General features: G+C 45.0%; 1 protein-coding gene across 1 annotated transcript in view; it reads right to left on the bottom strand.

Moving 5' to 3' along the window:
• Positions 1–1559: 1559 nt before the first annotated feature.
• The window catches only part of LOC122413570 (runt-related transcription factor 1-like), a 29485-nt gene continuing 3589 nt past the window's right edge, over positions 1560–27455 (bottom strand). The window contains exons 3-6 of the mRNA XM_043424007.1: positions 22356–22469; positions 18559–18930; positions 3043–3216; positions 1560–2575 (exon numbers count right to left, since the gene is read on the bottom strand). Of these exons, the coding sequence (XP_043279942.1) occupies positions 2085–2575; positions 3043–3216; positions 18559–18930; positions 22356–22469 (1151 nt within the window). The 3' untranslated portion in view covers positions 1560–2084. The remainder of the gene's footprint in view (positions 2576–3042; positions 3217–18558; positions 18931–22355; positions 22470–27455) is intronic.

A 27455-nucleotide genomic window follows, 5' to 3' on the forward strand; every position in this document is an offset into this window, starting at 1 on the left:
GAACGCCTAGAATGACTCAAAAAAATGAGCACGATTGGACTCAAAAGAATTGAAAGCTGACAGTCGTGTCGGAAAATCAAGTTCGCCACGAGAGGGAGAAGCGAGCGGAAAAAGTTGGACGGATAAAAAATGGAGAGCGCGTAAATGGAGGGAGGGAAGCGGAATAATGAGACTGTAAGAGTTCGCGTATACGACTTGGCGTATGCACATAAGTTCACGTCTGCGGTCAACCGGGCGCAGAGTTGTTCGCGAGTCATCCTCACGCGGTGCCTCGTAAAGAATCTTAGCTTACGAGCGACACGGTTGGGATGTTTTAAGACCATTTGAACGTGCCGTTCTAAGCTTTTATTCGCAAAGCCTTCCACGCCTCGTCGCCCTCGAAGTCGTCGTCGTAGTCATCGTTCATTTGCTCGAGGATTCTTCTCGTAGACGACGTCGTGGCTGTAAACTGTCTTTTGCCTTAATGTCCCTTTTCCCACTGAACTTTCTCTCTTTGTTTCTGCCTTTCTCCCTCCCTTGGACTCTCTATTTTTTCTCCTGTCACAGATAAGAAATGCCCGTCAAAAATAACATATCGGCAGAGCTCGGAAGCAATAAACATAAGAAACCGGCTCGAACTGCGCTCAAACATTTCCGTCTTTGGATGAGCTGACAAAAAGCCTTTTTCCGTTTTCATCCACTAAAAACGAACGCGATTACTTCGAAAAGCAGGGATTCGTTCCCTGCTGCTGATCAAACTCACTGCGTTACTGAGGTTTCCTCGCCTCTTCGTTCGCGCTAAAAGACTCGTCCGTGCTCTCAAAGCAATGCTTTGGACGACGCTTCCGACAAGAAAATCGGCGATCGGAGAGATGGACTGTTATGAGGTTACCGCAACTGGAACCGGAATTGTTCCGGTTACCAGCTGCGGTGACAGTTTTCGTGGACACGTTGACAATAGTTTTTTCAAAGATTTATGTCAGCCGAGTTCCCGAGAGTGCTTCGTTGAGGTTCTTATTTCAGAGACATTTGTGGGCACTTTCTTGTTTGAACGCTGCGTTGGTATTTTCCCTCATTATTCATTAAAAGTGGTTAGAAAAGTCTAAAATTATTGAGCTTCTCATCGGTGGAATCTTTCGAGCGAGAAAATTACAAAAAAGTGAATTAATTGGCTGCAATGCTGAGTGTCAAACACTCGAAAATTGAGTCGCTGCTTCGGAATGAGAAAATCGACGATTTTTCAGACGTCGGCAGGGAGTGATTAATGCGGAGCGCTCATTACGAAACGCTGGAACGCGTCGATTACGAAATTGTATTCTTTGGCTCAGAGGATCGGAAAATATCGGCAGCGTGTGCTGGTGCAGTGTCGGAGTACCTTCGTTCGCTTCGACCACAGCTATTCGTCGCGACTTCGACACGAGAACACCGCACCTTTAAATATAAAACGGAGCTTTGGAGGACCGTAAAATTGAATGATCCGCGCGAAAGCGACTCTGTCGAGGCATCGAAGTACTCGAAGCCATTGAAAAAATCTGAAAACGATGAAAAATAAAGAAAATCAAATTCCCCGCCATTTTTTTTTTTTGGTAATATTTGTTTTATTTAACGGAAAATATTTGAATATTTACATGTTGACTGAGAGAACCAGTCGTCGAGAAATCATTATCTCGAGGCTCGAAACAATTATTCGATTCGTATTGCATTTTCATCACTTTTTTTTGTCATATTTTGTCGTTATTGTATCTTTATACACGTTGTACACCAAGATCATGAGAAGCTAGTATTCGCAATGTTCTTTCGACATTATTTTCACGATCACATCGTTTTTTGGGGAGTTTTGTTATCCTGCGATAACTCAAAACTGAAATAACTCGTTGATTCGTGACGAAAAATCAGTGACTTTCCATCAGTTCCCTGGGAAAATTAATCCGGACTTGGGACGGCGATCGATCCCGCCCGTGGAGAAATTCACTGAGATCCTTAGACTCCCTGGATCCGCGGACAATCGGCATTAATCAGGCGTCGTCGAACGTTGTTGGTTTTCGTTCGTTGTAAAGGGAAACGTTTTTTCTTCGTGTAGAGGTACTTTGAATTCACGTGGTTTTTCAATATGGCCGCCAAACGTCGTTTCTACTCTGCTCGTTTTCTTCTCCCATCACCCCAATTTCAAGCCTGTTGCCACTAATGGTGAGATTACCACTGGCAATTGTCACCTGATCCTCGCTCAGATCGCCATGGAGATGAAGATGAATCTGATTCTGATTTACGGTGCTGTAGAGCTGTGGGTACAGCACCATTGGCGTTGGACTGATGTAATTCTGGCTCGAGTTGTTGTAGTAACCCTGGTAATTGGGATTGTAATTGTGGGATGCGACGGGAACCGGGGTCGAGGGCCCTGGCGTCCAGGAGCCATAGTGGTAACCAGGACTCGAGTTTCCTCCGACTGCACCAAAGAGCTCTGGATCGCCGGACGATTTTCCTGGCAACAGGGGCAACGTCGTTGTCACTGCTGGGGCTCCCGATGCCCCGTGACTCGGGTACATCGACACGCAATTCGGGGTGTAAGCATCGTGGTGCTGGGCCTCCGAAGGGAGAACTGAAATTGAAAAAAATCTATGAAAATCTCAAAAGAATTGAATTCGATGGGAAATTATATTTCAAGAGAGTTGCTAAGTTTACTTGAGTTTAAAGAAACAGACAAATTCAGTAAATCGTCGAGTGTGCGATGGTCAAGGAGCTGTCCCATTTTAGGGGGCAAGAAATAGAGTTATCTGAGCTTGTTGAGGAGCGAAGACTGGAAAGGAAACCAGAAAATCGAAATAACAATTTTCTGTTGGAAATAAATACGTTTCTGGTTTCCAGTTCGAGATTCCGACGAAGACGCACTTTACTGCGTATTCGACTGAAAGGAAATCCTTTCAGGCATTGATCCCCAAGTACGTCTCGCAACGTTATGGACACACGGTCGTAGTGATTCATTGATCAATTTCCCGTGATTCACCGGAGACGTTCTTGCACACGAAAACATTTGAATCTGCATAGCATTTTACGAGGCTTTTTTACCTGACGATAGAGGCACAGGTTCCGTAGTTGGATGATGAGACAGCGATTCACCGGGATAGGAAAAAGCCCCACCAGGAAGTGGCGAGTAAGATCCACCGTCGCTGCCCGACGGTGCTGGATAAGAAGGGGCTGTCGATGGATAAGTCCATTCTGCTGTGCTAGCTGCAGTCGTATCTGTAATGAAAAGCCAAAATTTTTTATAAAAATAACAATAAAAAATAACGTTTCTCCTCAACGATTCAAAGAATTCAACGAAAATTTCACCAAAGGAATGAATAAATCAATAAATTATTTGATCGAGCAATGAATCGATCGATTGTCAGGATCGAACACGACGAAGGAGCAACAAATTCCGACTCGAGAATGAATGAATTTCTTTGTTTGTATGGGAGAGATCACGAGTTCACTGTTTTTTTTATAGCCACCCAGCATTTTTACAGAAAACAATAGCAAATGAAGACCAAGTGTCAAATTTACTGTCGAAATGTTTACTCGCCCGTAGATTTGCCCAAAGTAAATATTTCTCAACGCAGCCAACTCTGTTTTCACAGGATGTTTCTGCCATTAAACAAATTCCATTTTACAAACTCCATTTCGGTAAATAAACCGACTCAAAATCGAAGATTCGAAACGAAATCGAGAGCTGAGTTGCCTGCAGCGTCGAAGAGCAACGCCTGAGGAAGAAGGCCGGCTGTCAACGATGGAATAATCACAGAAAAGAGGGCTCCCTGGACAAAGTAGACGTGCGTACCTGCTGGAGGCTAAAAGGGAATTACCAAATGACACGGCTTTCCATGGTACCGAGTCTCGTTCCCGAGATCTTCCTACGCACACACACACACACAGAGTCATTGGCTCATTTCGCAATCCGTGATGTTGGTACGTGCGCCGGTGACGGCTGCGAGATAAAGAAACGACGACGAGGGACAGACGGAGCCTTGCTCAATTCCGCGTATGTCTCATCAACTCGGAATACCCCAAGCACAAATTAGTATGTTGAGTCTGTTGACTTTTGATGAGTGACTTGAGAGCACGATCGTTCCTGGCAACGTGAATTATTCCGGGTTGAAAAAGCGAAAAGTAATTGACTCCAATTCGTCTTGTTGTCATCGCAAGAATTGTAAACATTGAGAGCCGCAATGAAAACGATTTCTCGAGCGTTTTTTTTCGTTCGTATATCGCTCGAATGAGCGGTTACGGAGTGCAATCGATAGAAGCAGGACGCTGCTCAGCTCGATCACGATCGTCGATTCAACGTGTGTCGTAACAAAGTTTTGAAATAATGGAACACGCGATCGCGTTCGTACGAGACGCTCCGGCAGGAGCGTCGCGTTGATGAGGCAGCTCAACCGGTGTGACTCACGTCAATTAATCGACAACCGGAATATCGCATCGGGGACCGAAGAGAGACGCGTCAACGGCGTATTATATCGCGCATACGGTAAAGTAACGCGGTTCCGAGTTACTCATAGGAGGCGAGCGAGAGCTCGCACTCCGTTCGTCGACTCACGAGCCCCACGTGTTTCGTGAATATTAACGAAGCTGCGGCGCTTCCGAGCGTGATTCGCCCTCGGGCAGCGGATCTCCGGATGTCGTGCCGCGCGTTCTCGGATCAATTCTCACGCGGTTTTCCTATGACAGGCCCACTTCCGTTGCCAAAGTTGTGTTATTAATTGTAGTGCAATTAACAACGAAAATGGCGAATGAAAAAATTGCCGCGCGATATCGATGTTATGCGACTCGAAACAAGAGACTTTTGCCGAAAGGGAAAAATAAGGAGCTGGGACCTCGCAGTAAAAAGAGCTAAAGATCCTCGGGCTTCGCTTAGCGATGAGTATAATTTGGAGACTCGGCCAGAGAGAGAGCAGCATTTATGCCCTCATGCTGACAGAAAACCGGAGGAAAAATATGAGAAATCTTGTGCGTTCTGGCAGCGCATGACTCGTTGATTCGCTGAATTTACTCCTCGCTGTCCTCGCCTCTCGCACCCACTCGTCGGTATTGCGTATCTTTTGTGTGCAACTTTAGTCCCAACGGTTAGATGCGTTCTAAATTATCCCAGTGGAATATTCTACTCGGAGTTTTGCAACTACGCTGCAGCAGCGAATTATTACAAAATTCGGTAGGTATTTACAATACTTACTTTTGCTAAAAATGGGCCTGAACTTTATTTCAGCTTTATTATCAGTAAAAAATGATGCGGAGGTTCATTTCGGGGAGGGGGAAGGTAGGAAAACTAGAGAAAAAACATTTTGAGAAAATTCGAATGAGATTTTAGTTTCTTCGCTATTGTCATCGATGGAAAATGATCTCAACATTGTTGGCAAGGTGTCGTATTGATAAAAAATTATATTACGATTCATTTGGAGAATGGGGAAGGTAAAAAAACAGTATTTTGTTTTTATAAGCGAAATTTTAATTTCTTAAGTAATGTAATCATTTATATTTTTCTATTATTCACTGTTCCAAACTCATACAATCCTTATTTCGTATTTTGGCTTTCCAACCTTCCTCTTCGTCATTTTTTTTCAGATTTAAAAAGAAAATTTTCTTTTTAGCAGAAGTAAGTATTGTAAATATTCCAGCAAACTCATTTTTCACTTCGTTTTTCAATCGGTAACTCGACCAATTACAGTCACTTATTCCCGTTAATCGTCAAATGTTTTTTCACTAGTTTTTGCTTCCAGCTGGGAATTTGTCAAGTGAGAATAAAATTCAATTGAACTCGCTGGTATCTTCGTACTTCCTCAACGTAGAGGAAAAATAAAACAATTAAAAAATGCGTGAGGTTCGGAATTTCCATGCCCAGTTGAAAAAATTCGACTTTCGTGCGTTAAAAAATCGACTTTTCCGGTGCAACTTTCATTGAGAGTTCGAAGGCAACAAAGTTGCAAAAAGTAGTACCTAAAATTGTTGGAAGGTCGAGGTCAGCGGGTTCTCTAAGGCCTGCAAAAGAATGGATGAGGGACTCAAAGAAGACCGCCGGAGGGGAGATCAGGTAGTACATTTTTTTTCGTTCCACTTTCTTTTCTTTCCTTATTCCTGGTGATGGTGAGCGCGGTCGTTCGAGGCGTGATTACCGAAAGTGGGCAACGTGTATTTGACGCGAATTATTGGAACACAACAATCGCAAAGCAAAGAAACGGGAGGAAGGAAACGGAGGAACGAGTCCCCGGAATCTATATCCTCTATGAAAGAAGAAATGGGGGAAACAAAAAAAAGACATAATAAAAAAAAGAAAAAGACGAAAAGAAACTCTCAAAATTACCGTAGAGGACCATCTGTTGGAGAAGAGCTTCGGATTCACAAAAAAATACGAAGAATGGACTGAACGAAGATAGAGAGAGATAGAAAATAGAAAAAAGGGTAGAGCCATCTGCAAAAAGGACGCTGCTCGGAACGCACCAGCTAAATTATCCACATTTGCATCAGAAGAATCATTTCGAATAAGACTTTCCATCAGCATGACAAAGACCTTTCTCTTCCTTTTTTATTTGGGGATCGAATTGCCTCGTGTCGATTATTCGATTCATTGAAAACTTTTGAAGCGTCAATGATTTTCGGGGAACATAAGTGACACTCGAAAAGTGATTTTCGAAATGATTGTACCGTTCCGTTGTTGCCTGATCGATCCGAAACCCTTCGCATACGAGCCCCCATTTTCGCATTCCCTCAAACACGAGACCTCGCGCCCTGGCACTTGTTTTCCTTTCAGCAAACTCGCACTCTGCGGAGTCGTGTTATTGGTCCGGATAACCAGGGACGCGGTTTTCGAAGATGACCATAGAGAGGACACTCGCACAGCCGCAGCTCGAATAAAGCACTAGCTCCGACGTCCTGGATCTTTTCTACTGACCGAGAGAACGATGTTGAGGCGCACGAGTCCTGACCGAAGGAGCTCTTTACTACCGCGATCCTTGCGGGTGTGAAACCACAGCGAGGTGGTTTCGGTGCATAGTCCTTTGCCTTGTTGCTCCTCGGCTCCGAGACTTTTGCTAGAAGAGCTCAACCGAAAGTTCAAAACAAATGCGGACCGTTCTCATTATGGTCTGCGGAGTGGTGCGACCGATTCATTATTTCTGCGCTGATTCGCTCGGTCATTCGTGTCGCAACGACTCCTCTTGCTGATGAGGAAATGAGGAAACGAGACAGGAAGCATCAGAGAAATAAAAGCAACGAATACTCGAAACGAATGAGGAGCGAGGCAATGCCGAGGTCGTCATCGACGCTCATTCTTCCCTATCAAGCTCGACTCTCAGGTGGATCGTAAATGTGAATGGAATAAATGAACGTAACGAGAAAAAAGGACGTGCAGAAATCTGACATGGCCGAAGACCTCGAGATGAAAAATAAGGCGCGTCTAAGGCAAAGAAAGAGACGCGGATGGGGCTTCTCGTCCGTTCCCACCGAGATAGATGCGCGCTCGATCGTGTAACGTAAGTCGATATTGCATGGTATCGATATGCTTGTCTTCGATTATATACAGAGATAGGAGGACGCTCAACGTATAGTATATGCAGACGTATATTTATAACGTGACGGTTTCAAGAGTTTTAAGAGTTCATATTAACGGATAAGAGTGGGGGATCATGCTAAATCAGGGCAAAAACGAAGAAGGCGAATCGAGAAGTCTTATGTATACGTTGTACAACGCGACGTCGAGCCCAGGAAACTCAGGGCGGCCGTCCTCATCCCGTCGTATCACTTACCATCAACAATTTCATCTTATATTAAAGTATCCTGTCTCGGGGATAGTGTTACTTCACGAGGAAGAAAAAATATTTCAAAAAATAAAGATAAAAAGGAGTATTGAAAAGCTTGACTCCGGTGAGATTTTTCTACTGGGGGCGAATGACGAAACTCATTTTGGTGCTATTTGTTTGAATGGAATGAGGAACTTGGAAAATTTTCATAAGATTTTTTCGTGAGGATCGAAGAATCATGGGAATCGTCAAAATAATGGGATATCAAAGCGCGTCAGTTTTGCTCCCACTCGTTTAAAATCCTTCAAATAAGAATGATCGATCGAATCGTCAGAATAGCCCTCCCCCGTCAGCCAGCGGAAAGTAAAAATATGTCGATCACGTGAGTAAATTCGGGCGAATTTCATAATCCCGTGGGAATATCGAGAACGATCGGAGGTGTTTTTTCGAGGAAGAATCACAAGGATGAAACGAAGGAACGAAGATGTATCGGAGAGCTGGTCAACCGCTAATTGTCCGACGCTCAATTACGTCGCATCCTGTCCCTTGTGTCTCTTCGCTTCGTCTTTTCAAAATATCTTTCCTCCTCTGTAATCGTTTTTCTCTATCGGTGTTTCCGTTGGCCAAAATTCGTACTCATTGAGTCCCATTTGAAGATGAAGAAAGAAATACAAAAAAAAGAAGAAGAAATAAAAAGAGAAAAAAAAAACAATGAAGTGGCTCGATTTCCATCAGTCTTCATTCAAGAGTTCGTTCTCTTTGCTCGTGCTCCACTCCCGATGCACTCGATCCGTGAGACCCCGTGAAGCAACCAAGTGCTGTTTAACACTGAATATCTTATTTTTTCAATCGTTCAATTTTGAATATTCATTTACAGGCAATTTTTCTCTTCGTTTCCCCCAATTTTGGGCTCTTTTCTGTTTTTTCCATCATCCTGTTCCTTTCATGCACAACGGTTATGTCGATCACAGTTTCGGGAGCCAGCACGCTCTCGAAACGACGGCGAAATCTCGCAACATGAATGGGCAACCGAGAATCGTCCACTGGGCTATGAATGAGGGTTCCCTCCTTGCCCCTCTTGCCGATCGCGGCAATCGACCAAGGGGGGACTTCCCTTTTCCTCCCCCTTTCAATGGACTCGCGCGAAGCTTTGAGCATACCCTTCTTCTTGCTTGAAACCTTAACCATAATTGCTGACCGCCACGAACGAGACTTACGACCCTTCGACACCGTTCGACGTTTCTTCTGCTCTTCACCACGTTTTCTTCGCTGCTCATTCGATTCCCGCCTTCTGATTATCTTCCACTACCACATACGTTCGTGTTCATCGACAAGCAGCTTTCCTTAAAATGTTTTAATTTAAGATTTTCAGGCTAATCTTTGTTCTCCTTCGAATCAGCTTCGTCATCGCGATTACTTTATCGATTCGTTCGTTCCTTGACGTACCATTTTTTATGAGCTTCTTTCATCATCGCATTCGCATTAACATGAATTTCATGGATTCAAAGTTTTCGACAAATTTTTATTAATGATTTTTGAGTATCGCGAAGACGCGAAATGCCTCTTCGGATCTTTTGAGACTGAATGAAGGAAAGGCGGACCGGTGAACTTAAGAAGCGACGTTAGAGATATCGGCTGTGGGTCAGCAACGAAAATTGTATCCGTAGGAACCCGTTGAGACGCAAGGGACCAAGGTTCAGAGGCGTTTAGACCGTTGGCTCTTTTGTCCCTTTGTCACGCTCGCTCCTCGAGGAACAAGTTCAGCTTCGATAATTCGATGTCTCGCGTTCGACTTTGTGGCTTGCAGAAAGGCTGAAGAGAGAGTGATTTTTAAAAATTAGTGGCGAAACGTAAGGACGTCGAAAGTTGGGGACTTTCGTTGAACTTTTTCCAGCATGAGCAGGCGAAGAAAATAATTCTTTAAACTCGATTTATTAGCTCGATCGGTAAACACGAGAATGCGGTGTCGAAAAACTTGAAACAAAACCGTAAATTTCTTGTTTCAATCTAGTCGAAACAGTGTGATAAAACATGAACGACTGAATGTCAATTGAGGAGAAATAACGATTAGTGGTGCGCTCGAAAAAGTGGAATGAGTTCAACTCGATTTCCATTGACGATCGATTAATTAAGTTGGCAAGAAAGTGTCGAAAGAAGTCTCCTCGGACGGCGAGTATCGGGGAGAAAACCGTAGAGAAAAAGAGGAGAAAAAAACGTGGAGAATGGACAGTCGCACTCGGAGTTCTTGCAGTGTCACGGCTCACAGGTGACAGTAAATCGGCTTATAAAGATTCCGTTATTGTTTATCGCTTCGCTGCGAATCGCTTTCTGCTTCCTCTTTTTTCCATCTCCCTCAATATATTCTCTTCAATACTACACTGGCAATTTGATCAATTTTCATCCGACGCCTTTGCCGAATCGTTTATCCTCGTCTTTTTCTCAACAGTTTTTCTGTGGCCCATTTATCATTGTTTTTCTTTCCAATTTGAAGACTCGTCGTCACTCGGTACGCACGTACGATTTCGTCGCACTTTTCTCATCGCAACTACGTGAAATCCGGCCCATTTCTTCAATTCTGACAATGAGTTCAGTTGCAGCATCAAAAGCTGAAAACAGTCACTATTATTATATATTCACGCATTTCTGCTTTTTCTACCCCCATTTATGTCACTTATAAATTATTCGAGATCTGGAGATGTGATCGTCGTTTGTCACGAGATTTTTCAGGACAGATGCTCCAGTAAAAAAGCTGGAACATCATTCTCCATGAGCATGGTGTTGTGGTTACTTTGCAAGAATCTGTATATGCAGAGGAGGATTTTTGTTCCCGAATCTTTGAATTAATTTGACAAATCTCCTCTAATATTTCAGTGCACTTATCAACAGTAATATTCATCGACAAACAAAGATTCGTTATGCATAAACGTACGAGAACAACTGTATTTTGGACTGTCGGGAGGAAAATTCGGTGGAATTTCGTCTTTTTCGGAGTCTGAAAAGTCGCTGGTTCATCGTGAAGGGGGAAAGGCCGGAAATTCCACAAATCGTGATGCGAGTTGGCCTCTCTCTTTCGTTTACAAAAATAGACTGACTCCAATACGAGGATTGAATGCGAGAAAGAGTCTTGTTTTTGTATCGTGTTTTGTCAACTTTCTCACTAATTTTTATTTCCTTGGTGAAAATCATTAGAATCGGCAATCTTTAATGAGAAGATTTTCTCATGTGTATCTCAATTACTCCAGTAATTCATAACCGATAGAAAAATGATGTATCCAGTCGTTATAATTTATCGACTAATTTATGCAACAACTTAGTGGATTTTATTTATTAATTAACAAACAGTAATTTCGATCGCAATTTTTTATCGATCCCTGTACTCGTAATCGTCGGAGCATAAATAAAGGGAGACGTTGAAAAAAAGAGGTTCAAGGCGCGAGAGGTATGAGGGGGTGGGGGGTGGGGTGGGGGGGGGGGGGGGGCAGAAGATCGAGAATATCGAAAAGTACTCGAGAGGTACATTGGTTGGTGCGTGTCGAGTCGAGAGGCAGGTACAACGATCATCGGCAAAGAATGAACGGGGACCTGCTGATAGAGAAAAAGGTAAAAAGAAGCGGAATAAGAAGAGGGAGAAGAGGAGGAAAAAGGAGAAGGAGCGAGATAACGAAGAAGAGGCAAAAAGGAACAAGGTCGTGGCGCGATGGAACGGGTATGAGGCAGTTACGTGATCCACGCTCGAGAAGGCACGAAATCTTCATTCTTGCCTCTGTCTTGCTTCCCCTTAATTTTTCGTTCCATCCTGGATAATGTCTTGCGAGTGCGCGCGCGATTCTGTGTTGTTTCGGTGCCCCGGAATCACTTTAGCCGCCTACTATACGCACCTCTCCGAAGAAGAAATAACGATCGGAAGGAACGATTTACTGTTACAAGAAACCCACCTGCTAGCCACTCGTGATCTTTTTTCCCTTCGGCTTTTTCAACTCTCATTGATCACTTTTTGAGACATGCCTCTTATCGTATTATGGAGCAATTTTAATCGTAACCTTCCTCTTAGTGAAATTATCTTCTCATAAAGCGACGATTATATTTAAGCATTCAATCGAACCGTTTGTGAATAAACTGCTCTACTGTCGACCCCTGTGCAAACGAGAAACACGATTATTTAATCAACCGCTATCATTGGTGGTTCAAGGATAAACGTGGCCAATCAACGAAGGTTACGTACCTAAACGGAAGATCGTAAAAAATATTGTTTCCGGATCGTGATTTTTGCCAGAACCCGGAAAATGATTAGTCATCGAAAAATATTCGATATTAAAATATCGCGGGAATTTGATTGAGCAATAAGTTTCTAGGACGCTAACGATTCGTGTTTTTTTTACTTACTAAATTACAAGTGATTTTGTCCGGAGACGAATTTAGTTGAAATTTAAAGCTGAAATGAAAAATACGTCGAAGCTGTCTCGGATGGAAGGGGAAAGAAAAAAAACATGATCGATCTGCTTGGATCTTGCTGGTGGCCCTTTCATTGGCTTCATGGAGAGCAGAAATGATCCACCTCAGTTTCTTACAGGTGGCCACTTCTTGCACGCTTTTTTGTCAACGGTGTATTCCCTGCATCGACGTTACTGTATATCAAGTTGTTTTGGTAGGATGACTTCCAGAGACCTTTCCTGATGAATCGCTTTCACGATTTAATTCCTCTCGGTTTTTTATTTTACTTTTCGTTTCCGTCGTTGTTGACCTGGTTCGATTTCCCTCCTCATTCGGCTCGAATTTTATGTAATTCCATTTCTTTTTCAACGAAGTCGAGTTGTGGCAATTCTTCCAAGAGACACTTCTGGCAATGCTTTGTCATTTAGTTTTGAAAAACGCTGCTGTCTCTGTTCTAATAATTCAAAAGTTTCGTCGTCGGTTAAAAAATCGGTAATTCTCAGTATTTTTTGATTGAAACGTTGCGAGCCTGGAGCATCGACGTTCTAGTATGACGATCTTTTAAGACTACAACCAACGACCTCGTCCGCCGGTCGCGATTAAAAAATATATAAAGAAAAGGAATCGAAGGAAAATCGAGTAAGGAGCGACGATGATTCTTGCCCAATGGCCTGGAACTCGAGCTCGTACAAGAGTCCGTGGGAAGAAATGAAGGAACTTTCTCGTTGCTCGGACGGGCGCGGTGTCCCTTAGGGATTCGTGCGAGGTCCTTGGAAAGAGGAAAATCGAGGGGCCCTGCAGTACGAGGTGTCTCGGAAAATAATCTGCCCCGTTAGATATCGTCGAGCCGTTCACGTTTTTTTAGTATCGTTGAGCCGAAAACCGGAAGTAATCGTTATCACAGTTGAAGCAGATATTTGATAATTTGTATTGTCGGCGCCAAGCGAACCGGAAGTTGCAGAGACGTCGGGATCCCTTGGACGTCGAAAGCCAAAAAGCCCTCCGGGTTTTTGGATATCAATAAGAACTTCGAGCCAAGAATTCATCGCGTAAAGCAGTTGCTCACCGAAAAGAGGCTGAAATCGAAGCTCCAGTCGCCGAGCGGGCCTCACCCAGAGATCCCAGTGAATTCCGATCTCAAATTGGCGAACAATAATTTTGACAACATCCTAAAGCAGTGGGTACAAAATGGGCGGAGGTAAAGGAGCGTAAAGTTGTGAAAACTGAGCGCGTCGTTATCGCGGTCTATCTAAGCGGTCACCAATGTGTTTCCTTAAGTTTTTCGAAGCCGCACGAAGTGACGAACGGATACGAGACGGGGATACGAAGGATGTTGTGCGCCAGGATACGTTTGATAAAAGCTGCTTGCGATAACATTCACTACGTTATGAAACAAAAAATAACCGTACAATTGTTTTTATCGACGAAATAGTGAGCGATTCGTAGCGATAAAAACTGACACGTGACGAAATTACGGTAAAAATTATTTTTTAACGAAGGCCCCGCCAAACGAGCACCTTCCGGTGTCGGTTACTGGGATCGGTGACTTTTCGTCGTCTCAAAAAACGAAAATTTCTCACGTCAATGTGCTCATCGAAATCGTTAATAAGAAAAAAATGTCTGTGTGTGTGAACCGCGCACCGAACAACGCCAGGGTTCATAAGAGCGGGTTGATAAGAGTCCAAACCCCGCGTGGTTGGAGGGCCGAAGTCAAAGCTTGAGCAGCCGCAAACTTGAGCAACGTTAGAGGGTGCGAGGATAAGGGTTGCTTTTCTTAGAGGGGAGTTTCGTGGCGAGCTAGGCAATTAGGAAAGTGTCACACACACGATCCCATCGGGACGAGACAGCCGCGACCTCTTGTAACACCATTGCCTCGATGCCAGCCACCCCTATCATGTCGCCCAACGCCCTGAGACTTGTTAACACCGTAAAACCTGACACATTTACATTCAGAAGTTTTCCTCTGTTTTAGAGGCATTAGAAAAATTAGCGAGAGTCGAGAGACTGCAGGCTCAACGACCAGGAGCCGAGCGGACACTGATCAACCCTCTGCCTCCGAAGATTGTTTGAGTAGCAAGCTGTCACTGAGCAATGACAAGAATCATTTTCAGTGCATCATTTAAAACGAGATTTGTGCAAGGAACCTTTGCAAGTGAATGAGTATCAACGTGTCTTAGCTCCGTGAGGGTATTCCCGACTTAACGTTATTTTACATTCTTTTGTATAAGTGGTGACTCGAGCATCCGTGCCTTGATCAGTGGGTTGACAAATCTCCCACGATCGTGATGGGCCCGACAGTGACGATCGGAGGCATCTGAAGAAAGGATCATCCTCATTTTTGCACAGACTCTGTACAAAGGATCTGAATAATGGGAGAGGGAAGCTGCACGGGCAACGAAAACGCGTATACGCGCAGGAATTGCACAACATTTGAGTGCGCAGTTCACGCACCGCGTAGGAACAAGCCGAACGAGCCAGGACAATTTCGCAAAGTAGAAAAGAAGAGGAGGAAAAAAAATGAAATTAGCAGAAAGATGAAGTAAGCACGGTGCAGCGAGAGAATAAATTTAGCTGGTGGGGGAGGGGCGAAGAGGGGCGGGGGGGCGGGGGGGGCAGAAATAGGCGGTGCGAGGAATTCCACTGATGTTAACCTACCAAGAGAGGCGCATAGGGTTGGTGAAGGCACGTGGGAAAACGTGAAAGGATCATCACGAATGAAAGCCCCCCCCCCCCCCTCCCCTTCTTTCCTCTTTCTCTACTGGCTTAAGGCTGGTGGGTTGTTGAAAAACGCGACTGGTAAACGTGACCACCACCCAACAGAAACTACTGACTTGAAGCGAAGTTTGCCATAGAGTTGTACCGGCGAGGGAGAACACCTCGTCATTTTAGAACGCTGCGGATGAGGATAAGTAGCCGCATCTTGGTAAACAGGTAAAGAGGCACGATCCGCTCGTCGTTGAATCTTCATCCCTACTCTGCTCCCTCTCTTTCTCTCCTTTCCCTTTTATTTTCTTGGGAATGAGCGACCCGATGCGACGAACAGATGGAACGATGTTTTATCGTCTTCTGGTAAATCCGAAAGGAAAATCGACGCCTCGAAACTCCATGGATTGGAGGATTTTTTAAAATGAAAAAATCTCGAGATTAATTCGAATGGAAAGACGAAGAAAATATTCCATGGCTCGCTTATCGGAGGGAGAAAAAATATACATTTTTTATAACTCGAAATAAGGCGATTGAAATATTAAATATAAAAAAATTCTTATCCAATATAAATCTCAAGTTCCTCGTAATAAGGGTCACCCTCTCGTAACCTGATGATTCTTATTACCCCAAATTCATTCTATCCACGGAGCCGCGGGTAGACGAGAGTACAGTCTCGGCCCACGCAGCAGAATGTACAATCAGTGTGATTGTTTGACGCCCCATAATCAGAGTCCTTACCCCCTCTTTTTCTTATTTTTTTTCATCTTCTTTCTCCAGTCCGCCTGAGCTCTCTAGCGGTAGCCTCGTCTTCTTCTCCCCTTTTTACGTAGTTTTATATTTCGTCTTTCTTACTCCGCTAACCTTTCTTTCCTCCGTAACGTACTATCTTCTTTGAGTTCACCGCCGTGAGGTTCATCGTAAGTTTCATTGTTCGTATTATTAATATTGTTCATTTATTTAATTTCAAAATTTCGTGGAGTTTTTCCCACATTTTCGTTGTTCATGTTTAAGTTCTTGGGAATTTTCTCACTCATCGTTTGCCCTCTCCGCTCACTTGATCATCGACAAATTTATTTAATTGTTTGTTTATTCATCCATTTATGTAAGTTTCCCGGTTGTAATTTTATATCCTTTCGACTCGCGCGCCGTTGAAAAGTCCGTCATCACAAACTGCAAAGCGGAGTCTCTGGTTGGCTGATTTGCCTCTGTACAGTGGCAGAACCCCAGGTCTCATTATCCCGATCACGACTTGAGATGGGACTGAAGTATTCGAGGGAAAACGAGAAACGGACACGGTTATATTATAGAAGACAGTGAATAATGCTCGCTTCTCTTTATACACGTTTTTCCCTTATTTCATCTCCGTCATCTTCTTCTTATTATCCTTCTTCACCTTCTTCGCTTTGCTTTACAAGAATATCTTGAAAAGTTGAAAAGCCTTGGATTTTGTTGAAAAAGTGCGAGATCTTATATCGAGCTGGGGAGTCTTTGGATCGGAGGTTCACCAACTTTGATGGATTTTACGCTTTGCTTCTGTAAAAGGCGAAAACGTCTTTGGAGTGTCGCTACAAAATGTGAGAATAATCTAACGGAAAGTGATCTAGAAAAAATGGCACTTCTGCGAAAGGGCAGAACTTGATAATTTGTCGATTTTAGCACCCCCGAGATCCAGAAGAGCGTCGGACAAAAAACGTTTGAATTACCAAATAAAACGATCTAAACAGCTTTTGTTTGATGATTTCGAAGAAGCAATCGAAGAAATATGCTTCGAGCGAATTATGTTGGGAAGTAGAGTGGCGAAGGAAAGGAGCGAGAATAATGGCTGCGATCGATATTCGATTTGAGGTGATCGCGAAAAAGAATGATCCCCCGTCCGCGAGAGACGGAAGGAGAGGAGAGGAGGAATCTGAAGAAGTAAAAACAACATGGATTCGGATGATCGTCGTCGTAGGAATCGATCGTTTCGCGATCGCCGATCCCTGGTATTACGCAGACGCGCAAGTGGAGAAGGTACGTGAGTGCACGATCGATCGAATGCGGAGTGGTATCGGCATAGGATCGTTCTCGCGGGGGATTGCCAGCTCGAAGAATCCATCCCCGGATGATGGAAAACGCGGCGAACGTAGTTGTTACAAAGCTGCATAAAGCTGATACGAAAGAGACTTTTAAAAAAAGTGGGTGCGAGCGAAGAAAAAGAGCGAGGAAGCGAAGAATGAGAAAATTGGCGTTGGTCCACTAACGCGTTTGTAGAATCATTTCGTTCTCCTCGCACGAGATACTTCTCCGATGCTTCCCGCCTGGCGATCGTTCAATATTCTCTCCCCATTGACGTCATCCCATATTTGAATTGTTACTTCATCTTTTTTCTTTCACCTCACAGTGGTCCAGACGCAAAATCCCGAGAAGACAGTCAAAGGGGGCGAGAATCGAATCGTTGGAAGACATCCGACTTCAGCTGTCGCCAGAAGAAAAGCTACGAACTTCCTACGCTATTTCATCAAAGTACATAGCACCGAGTTACAAAAACAAGGGATTGAACAACTGGAAAATCCTTTCCAAGGGTGCTGGCTGGGTATCGCTACTGCACTTCCTCGACAGCGTCATCAGGGTTGAGCTATTACCATGGAGAGGTGTCAGTACATGGAAAGAAAACCGCAACGTGCTTGGCTTCAAGAAGGCATCTTGGCATCGTGCAGTCAGCGATGAAAGAGGCAACGGAGCGGGCAACTATATAGACACATGGGCGCGTCTATTTAGCTTTGATCAGGGCGTGACCGACGTTGAAAAGCCGCATTATCGTGAGCGGACTACGAAGCAAGCAAACATACGTCTCGCCTGATGTGTTACGTCTCAGCTTGGGATAAAGCACTTGTAGCTTACAAAGTACTCAGTTTTTCTCATATGCTGAACCACTTATCCAGCCTACTGATAAAATTGCATTGATTTATGAATATTTCTTGTATTATCCTCGACGAATATCACGAATGATCAACGATGAGGGCTTTCTTGGAATCTGGTTTTTTCGATCAGCATTTTCGAACGCCATCGAGTCCATGGGACTGATTCAGTTTCAGAAGGAAGCTTATTTATTGTAGCTGAAAAATTCAAGGATCATTTGTCGATGCCGAGAAGGGTCGAGACCGCTTTTGTTTTGCCCAGTCAACAGAGATAAAAATCCAACACGATGATGAAGACAGTTCCACTCAACTTTCACTGGTTTACCAACGGACTGCCTGCCAGTTGGGGTTGGATGCTGTGCCACGCAGCAGCACACCGTGGACGGATGGGCAACGGCAGGTTGAATGTCGTTATTACGTTGAATTAGAGGGTGCAGGGTCGGAACGAGGTATGAAACTATTACCTCCCGCGAAACGACCGGTAAACTGGACGGTCCGAGCTCACTCGTTCCGTAAACCCTACAAACTCGTTCCGTTATCCTCGACATCTTAAAACGGAAAGTGGAAGGAACACGCGGTGCAAAATGACCGACGGTAACGTCGCGACCTCATCCTAACTTGTATGATTATTCTGCGACTGCTCGGAATTCTAGTGACTTATTTGGATTCGAAAGAGAAAATTTCGTGTTCGGATTCAAGAGGATTCCTGATTCCTGATCAAAAAAATTAATAGCATCAAAAGAAACCGATGGAGTCAGAAAAAATTTGGTTAAACTTACCGCCGTGTTGGGGACTATGTTTATAACATTCCTGGTGCGATGATCCAGTCGTCTGGCCAAGATGAGTAGCCGAAGACGGCGAAGTTCCAGCGACCGGATTAGCCACGTTGTGCGGATCGTTGCAACCATTACCACCCGAGCTACCATTAGCATTCGCGTTTTGTTGTTGCTGCAAATGAGCATGACCACTATCGCCTCCCTCACTCTGATTATTATGGTGATTCTGATTATGATGATGGTGGTGGTGGCTGTGATGGTGTTTGTTCCGACGATAAGACTCCAACTCTCGGAGATGCGAAGTGAAAGAGGATGGAGCATCGAGGAATGGTCGTTGCCCAAGACCCAACGCTCGAAACTGTTGGTGCTGCTGTCCTGGAACGTTACGAGGCAATTTATGTCTCTGGTAATTAAAAAAATTCAACTTTTATTTATGATGGGATGAATAAAACGTCAGTGGACGAGAAGAACTTCGATTTTTCGAAGCTTTTCACAGACGCCCACATTGTACAGTATGGATGAGACACTTTTCAACGTTCTTTTCAGTAGATGTTTGTGAAAGAATGAAAAGATAAATCGGCACTCTGTATCGAAACTGAGGTTGCCGAACTCTCGAGCTCCTTGGATGCGAAAAACGGAATAAAAGGAAGAGAGAAAGACGTAGCAACCACTGACTGACCGGTGAGCGACAAATAAATTTCGACCGCAAACTACACAAAATCGTCGGACTAGTCCAGATGGTCGATTCGCGGCTTTGGATCGCTTTCCTCTTTCCTTTACTCGGCTACTCAACGATGTAACTGCGTCCAGTTCTATCACTCAATATTAGGATACCATACATTGTAAAACAATCGTTATTTTCTGAGGAGCACACATTTTCGTTATTTGTGTAATTTCTTGAAAAAAAAAAATCTTGCGGAAGAAGAAAAATTGACCTTTGCATTGTTGATGTGATAAAAACGTATGACGATAACCAACACGAATAAATGCTCGTCAATATTTTCGTCCAGTGAATAAAAATTGAATGCGTGGATTCACGATGCTTGGAAAAAAGGGTTTGGAAAGAAACAATTCAGGAGGTTGGGGTTGAATGAAAGAGCACGAGGATGAGAGAGGGTTGAGGATCTCGCAAGCCTGCAGGCTCCCACGACTTATTTTTTCTTCTTTTTCGTCTCATGTACCGGACGTGCGAGTGCTGTCCGTAATTCCCCCAAACTTGGATAGTATGGTCTCGTCCATCACGCCACACTTTCCAGAGAGGCCTCCAGCTCCCGTAACCCCCACCCCGCCGTTCATTCATTTTAGCTCCCGTTCTTCTCTTTTCCCTTTGTTCTTCGAGTTGGTTGATTTTTTTTCACAGCGAAGCCATCCGACGGATTTTGTATTCGCTGGCAATTTAAGACGGCCCCAAATAAAGAAGCGCATGCAATGCACTTCGCCATCTTACTTTCCGTGGGTTCAATGAAGCTTGGCAAGTTCTTTCGTCCACTATCATTTACCTGACACATTTGATTGATCTTTTCAAACTTCTGACATTGCTCAGTGCCTTCGAACGGTGGAAAAAACCGTTTATCCTTCAGTTCTTACCGTTTGGTGAATGAATTTACGGCCTAAGTTTCCACAATTCCATTTCATCGAAATTACAATCCAAATATCCCAAATTCAGGATCCCCCAAATGAGAAAGTGCGTAAACTCACTTCTCTTTTCGTGGGATCGGTGAAGCTCGTCAAGTCCATTTTATCTCCGAACCATTCACCTGACACATTTGATTGATCTTTTCAAACTTTTAACGTCACTCAATATATTTCATCGAATTAAAAAGATGGTCCATTGTGCGGTTATTCCTGTTTCCTCAGCGAAGTGGCAAACAGAAATTCGAACCGAAATATCGAAATTTTGAGTAAAAACGTTTGTTCGAGCATTCAGAAAAACGATACACAATTTAGTCCCTTAACAGCCTTATCCATACTCGAACTATTATTGTAAAAATTGCGTCATTGTTTGCCGCTGCGAAACGAGTATTTGGGTAACGCGGCGCGGGAGACGTGTAGCCTGTTATCTAATCAAAGTATGGCACGGTCCGAGTCGACGGAAGTAGCGTGGCTTTCCTCCTCTCGACTAGCCGGCCATGAGAGGGCGAGCTTGACATTTTCACGTCGCCTTACGTCTTACATCCTTCTCGATTACACATCAAAACGATAACTTCACTCAATGCGACATTGGAGTGGCCATTTGTCTGCTGTCTTGGACTAGTAGCCTTTCGAATGAATATTCGAGTCTTCAAACTCGCTGCATGCCGTTGATCCATTGACGGAGTGAGGCCGAGGGCAGATTCAGTTGGCGCGGAAGATTGAAGTAATTGAAAAAATCGTTTCACGGATGTCTTCGATCCTCGACTCCGCCACAATGAAGAATTCCGAGGCGCACGAACGCAACCGCTGGACAGCGAAGCTCCACTAGCTCCATTCGACGCCGGGCTATCGACATTTAAAAAAGCTGGAACGAACACACCGTTCGTGATTATTCCATGTATAATAAGAGGTGGCAGGTGTTTGCGAGGCGCTTCGTCGCATTGTTACGAGACAATGAACGCCGCCAGACGTGGCTGCATCATTGTTAGGAGTACGCAAGAAGAAGGAGAGTCGACAGAGAGAGTCACAGCAAGAAAAACGAGGCTACTGGGCATAGCCTCACGTGTGTTCACCTACGTATACATACGTGCATGTTTCAGGGCGCTGCAGACACGTGTATAACGATACTGCATCGACTACACACTATTTCAAACGCTTGCGTGAAAGTCCTGGCACGCTACATGGAACGACACCCCTCCGTGTGCCTTTGCGATCCTCCTGTATGCAATATGTCCTATTTTCGGAAGTAGTGCCCTCCACTAATTTCGCACAACACACGCGTCTCTCGTTGTGTCATGGGTTCTTACGTTTTTCGGCTGCCGCTTGGCCGCCGCACCGCCAACGACAATGCTGGGGCTTGGATTGAGTTTTGCCAATTTGAGAAGGTTAATTGGATTAATTAGGACATTCTTGAAAATTGCTGCGATGGTGGATTTTCGGATGGGGCTTGTTGGTTTCGTTCCTGTTTATGGCTCCGGGCTGCGGCTGAAATCCTTTGAAAATTTTACGATCGAATGCGTCCCAACGTTTTGTCGCGGTGTCGATGGAGTCGCTGGAGTTTCAAGTTCATTTCGAGCGCTCGCAAAGCGTTGGAACAATTAGAAAATTCTGCGTCGAAGCACTCTACGCTCCAGGAGGGGAAATCATGATCCGATCGCTTGAATTCTATGCGTCCGCGCTAAAACGAGAAAAAACGATGCTCCAGCTAGCCCACCGATCCGGCGGATGCTGCACATCGGCAACACGAGAAAGAGACAGGGCCGGGGGATATGCACTAATTTTCCGAGTGCATAAAGGCGTGTGCCCGGTATACACCGACTCCCTGCATAATTTCCCCACCTCGTCGGCCCGTTCGGACGCTTCTGTCCCCCCGGTGCACTCTGATATAAGCGTAAAACACGAGCTAAACGAACACGCACACGTGCCCCGCGTCGGGACCACTGCATCATCGCGCGCCATCTGCTTCGTAATGACTGCCATTACCGTGTAGTGACTTTGGGTGAATTATCGGTGAATTTTCTGCGCCCGGCCCACGATCGTACTTACCCTCGCTTGTCCATCGTTTCGTAACTAGTCTCACATTCGTTGATTCGTAATATAAAACCTCGTGGTTCGTTTCTTCAGCTGATTCTGGCCTTAATGAAAAAAATCATCGCGTCAATACTTACTGGTTTTTGATCGAGGCTCTCGGGGTCCATCCACCGTTACTTTTATCGCCCTTGTGTACGTCGCGACCTGCGGTGGCGTAGTCGAAACGGTGATCGTGATGCTGAAACTCTTGCCTGAAACCAATGAAAAAAGTCACTTTGTATAATGGTCACTCGCCTGAACAACTTTGCTCGAGGGAACTAGAAAAATGTTAATTGTAAGTTCCCAAAAGTGGAACGCGCTGGTCGTTGAGATGGTCAGAACAAAAGTTTCATTCGAATATCTACATTGCATCTCGACGGGAGGCGACACTGGTGAGGATAAAAGTCTTCCGAAGAGATGTCACGTGGATCTCAGACTTTCCTTGTTGCGTCACACAACGCAGCGGTAATTGCTTTTCTGGTTTAATGGCTCATCAATCATCACTGGTGCGGTTCAACTCCGAAGGGAAATAAAACTGTATTGCATTTCAGTAGCAATGGAAATAGAAATATTGGCGTTGGATTTTTTATTATAAATAAGACGACGACTGAACTATTTTGCCGGATAGTCCAGTCCCGAGTTGCCCTTGATAATGGTGAAGAGCATTCGAAATTCTCGAAAAAGTTGGTACGCAGGGTCGAGATAAAAATCACGAAACACAGCCGGAGCTGTGAACAGTTAAGAGAGGGTGGAGGGATACTGCTCGAGAGGGTGGAGCACTCGTGTGCATATATCATCGTCGAAGGTTCCCGAGGTTGAGGGTCCGGTATATTAATTCCTTCTCCATAAACGTCCGTCGGAGAGATTAACTACCGGTTCTTAAACGGAGTCAGAGTCGCGCGCTAATACGCCTTTGGTAATTCGCGCCGCCTTCTCCAACGCGCTTCATCTTGTTCTCGCGTTTGGTACCTCGTGCTACGGAAGAGAGGAGGGTGGTGCTGGTGGGGGCATGCGAGTTTCGCGTAGGACCTTTATGTTCTCTTCACTAGCTAAGTCGGAATGACTGTAAAAGGTGTCTCGAAACCTAAGAGTGTCTACCTTTAGACTTATGGGGTGCTAAATGCCTTCCTTCACTTTTCTCGGCATTGCCACCCTCCGACCTAACAGACAGGACGCTTGCGATAAAGTAGAAACTAGACAGAAGCTTATATACTGTTTCAAAAAGGTTCCTGGTTAAGTTACCCCGCGAGATTTTATTTTTAGTTCGGCTGAAATAATTCCCAAGGACTTTGAAGGAACGAGGGCGACGCTGTTGCGTGGATTGTGCCGAAGGAAGTATGCCGAAGCTCGGAAATGATAGTACGTCGAAAAAATTTGATTAAATTCTTTGATACTCGATCAGTCACCGCTGCGACAGCAGTTATAAAAATGGTTAAAGGAATGGCAAATCAGTCATAGCAGGGTTCAATCAAATTTTGACTTGATCTCTTTTTACGGATCAGCCAATGAAAATCAAAGCGATTTGTACGAAACGGTAACTCTACACATCACAGATTCATCGTTTTTGGCTGTTAAACGTCAACGATTTATAATTGTCTGCTGTTCGTCGCTGGTGCATCCACAGGCCCGCCCACGCGCTCTGTGTCTGTCAACATGATAACCTGCATCAAACACCACAGCGTCACACAACCATTCACTCGGGCTCGTTGGCGTAAACGCGCGGCTGAGACCCCCCGCGGGAGCTGCAACTGACTGAACGCGGGGTGCTGCTGCGGACGAACCCGGTGCGTTATATCATACAGGTATATAGAACCGAGAATTTTGTTCTGTATGAGCGGAGGAGGTAGGATAGCTTGCAGTAGGGATCCAGCGTCGCGACGAGTCCCAAAACGTCAACCAGCAAAATCCTGAAACGTTCGTTGCGCTCGATTCGAGCCTCGTTCCACTCGAACCCCTTTCTCTGCCCCCGGTGCGCTTTCTGTGTTTCGAAATGGTGCTTTCACCGTTTCCAATAGCATCTCACTCTCTCTCTCGTTGTTTTCCATGTGTGAGCATCGGTCATCTCGTCCTCGTGTTATCATCATCGTTTCAATCATGTCCTTTTTGCCACATACACACCACAGACAGAAATTCAACACACCAATCTCGCTGTCCAGCCCTCACTCGGTTGTCTGCTGGCAACATCAAAGTGCCAATCGTACGGTATCCCAAAACCATCATCAGACCGTGTCAAGATGAAGGCCGATATGCATGCAATTTTTCATCGTAACATCATTGCGAGGATCGTTGTGCGAGAGCGACGAGGCAAAAGCAATCTCGACGTTGATAATTCGAGTGGGCCATTTGAAAAGAGGGGAAGGAAAAAGTAAAATTCGAAGATTCTTTGCCAAGTGAATGGAGTGTTAAAAGTTTGCCCCTGCAATTTCACTCCTCGTGGTAAATTCCAATAAAACGCTATTTAAATCGAGCGTTGGTCTATCCCTGCGAATTTCGTGTCTACGAGTGTGTGTGTGTGTGGGTGAAAAGTGAAAAGAGAATGTGGTTCTTGCTCCTCGTAGGTAGTCCGAGATTTCATGGGCATCCGACGAGATCCGGTGGAACGAGTGGATCGTACGGAGGTTATAAACGATGCTCTCGCTGATAGGGCTCCGCACAGGAGCATAGGACTCCACAGAACGTATGACGTAGGTAGGTATGGAGGATCGAGAGGACATCGGTGTATAGAACTAGAGGAACGGAGGTTAGGTTCACGGCGGGTCCATCGCATTTGGGGCTAATAATGCCGCACGTTCCAGGTCCCTCCGTTGCCACCCCCTCCCCCAACTTCCCCGTGTCCCCGGGATCTGCGGTTAATACTCGATGATGGGAACGGTCATCTGCAGAGACAGGGAACTCGCTCGGTCTCCCGTTCCTACCCTCTCCCTGTCTCTCTTTCTCTTCCTCCCCCGTTCCCTCCCGATTCCACCCTCGGAGCCATCGCCATCCTGTGCATTTACAGAACTACCGCTGCTGCTCGATGATGCTACTGTTGGATACTGGATGCACGAGAAACGGATGGATGGACAGTCGGAGCGTTGAACGTGCAGACAGACAAAACCGTGCCACGCGCGTTTCTCTACATACGCAGGCCTCACTATAGCCGGGTATAGTGTTCGTCACTTGTACATATGAGGTTACCGCCAATGTGCTTGCCTGCTGCCAGCACAACTATGATTGCTACGAGCCACACGCCCTGTGGGATGTTTTGTATGAAAATTCGTCAGAGGTAACCATTCCGATACTTATCTCAAAACATTGCAATACTCTACAGACTCTGGGAGGAGTCCAGCACGTTTTTTAAGCCCCCGTGCATGCATGGGGTCTGGCCATGAGCTGGGTAGGAAACGAAATTTTTCTTCAGGTTCGTACGAAAGTTTATTAGTCGCAATTTCAGTGGTCCAAGATGAAACGAAGCGTAGAAGAGCCAGCCAAATCGAAAGATCGGAAAGATTTATTTTTTACTTTGATTCGCGAGGAAAATGGTGTGGGGAACATCGGCGTATCCGAATTTTTTTCAATAACGGAATGAACTGGTGGGCAAAGTTTATTTTTGTGCTTTTTTTTCAAACGTACCACTACCAACGGAGCTCGAATGGTACGTCGATGATAAAATCGCTTTGGCTTTGACGGCGGTCACCCGATGATCCCTCTCACTCACAGAATATCCCGGTTTTTGTGTATCAGTTTGAAGTGGACCAATCAAATTAATAAACTGTCTAAACGGACACCGCTTGCGCTACGGGAACCGCGGAGATATGGATGGAACGTGGAGTGGAGTGGCGTGCGAGGTCACGGAGATTGGGGTTGGATGCTCGACGTGAAAACGCGATCGCAGCCTCGGCGAGGCTGGCCCAGGCTGCATCGAGGGATTAAGAAAAGGGTCAAATCGTTTGGCAAATGCATCCCTTTCGCTGCTAATAAAACAATCAAACAGATTGGAGATTACATGACAGATTTGCACGTTCGGAACACAAATGTGAAGAGCTGCAAGTGATTTCAAATATCGAAGGGAATGAGACATCGAACAGCGAAACATCGAATCTAGCCGGAGGACCAAGATCCAGTAAATGCCAGCGCGAATTCACAAATCGAAAATGTTCATCTTTCCCTCAACCTCCACCTTCCCAGGTATTCGTATCCCCGATCACGTGACCCTCCTCCCCCCCCCCCCCGTCACTTCGGTCGAAATTCGACAAATTGATTAAAAACATCCCCATGCTCTGTACCAGTTCATAAATAGTGAATTCCTAGTCGATTAATCGATCTTGATCAGTTTTCAGCACGCTTGCTCCCAGAATTGAGCACCTCCCCCCTCCCCACAAAAAGCCGCTGATTCGCCTCCCTCTGCCCCTCCATAAAATAGCATTGACAGTGGTTGCAGCGGTAGTGCCTCGCGAAATGACGAAACCGCCTGAAAGATAGATGATGCCATTCGCGGATGAGGCTCGTTCGCGAGCCGGTCAATCTATAACCCATCGTTCGAAGTGCGTAGGGCTCCAACTGAACAACGCCAATGCTCGTTTACTCCCTCGCACTGCTCTCTCTCTCCCTCTCCTCGCTTTCTCCCTCAAACCCATTTACTTTCGGCATCTATTGCGATTTTCTATTCTCCTGCTATATATACAATATGCACGTGGTAGTCGTTCAACCCTATATGTGACCCCATACTGATTTGTCTCTCCCTCGACAGAATCCGACCCTCTAAACCTCGGTTAGCTTATTTATATCGTCCGGTAGCTACCAAAAGGGCTCAATTCATTTGTCTTTGCGTATCAAATTCCTTCAGCCGAGTCCTTTCATCGATATGAGACTCTTCGTGTATGGGTGAGTGAGCTCTGGCATGGAAAATCACTTGGTGAAGATCTCGGGAGGCTCGATAAAAACGCGGTAACTTAAGGTGTAGGCTCAAAAGATTCTGAGAGAAAATATCCTTGGACAAAATATTCTTGGGACAAAACATCCTCGGGTCAAAATATCCTTGGACAAAACATCCTAATGACATAATATCCTCGATTTTAAAATATTCTACACTTGTAAGACTGAATGTCTTGGATATTTTCATCTCTATTGATCAAGGAAACTGTTTGAATGTGTGTGTCTGCATTTTTGTTTGTTTGTTTGTTTGGATGTGTGCGTGTGTGTGTTCTGCGTGTCTAGTA

The sequence above is a fragment of the Venturia canescens genome, chromosome 7, assembly GCF_019457755.1.
Source record: "Venturia canescens isolate UGA chromosome 7, ASM1945775v1, whole genome shotgun sequence".
NCBI classification, from domain to species: domain Eukaryota; kingdom Metazoa; phylum Arthropoda; class Insecta; order Hymenoptera; family Ichneumonidae; genus Venturia; species Venturia canescens.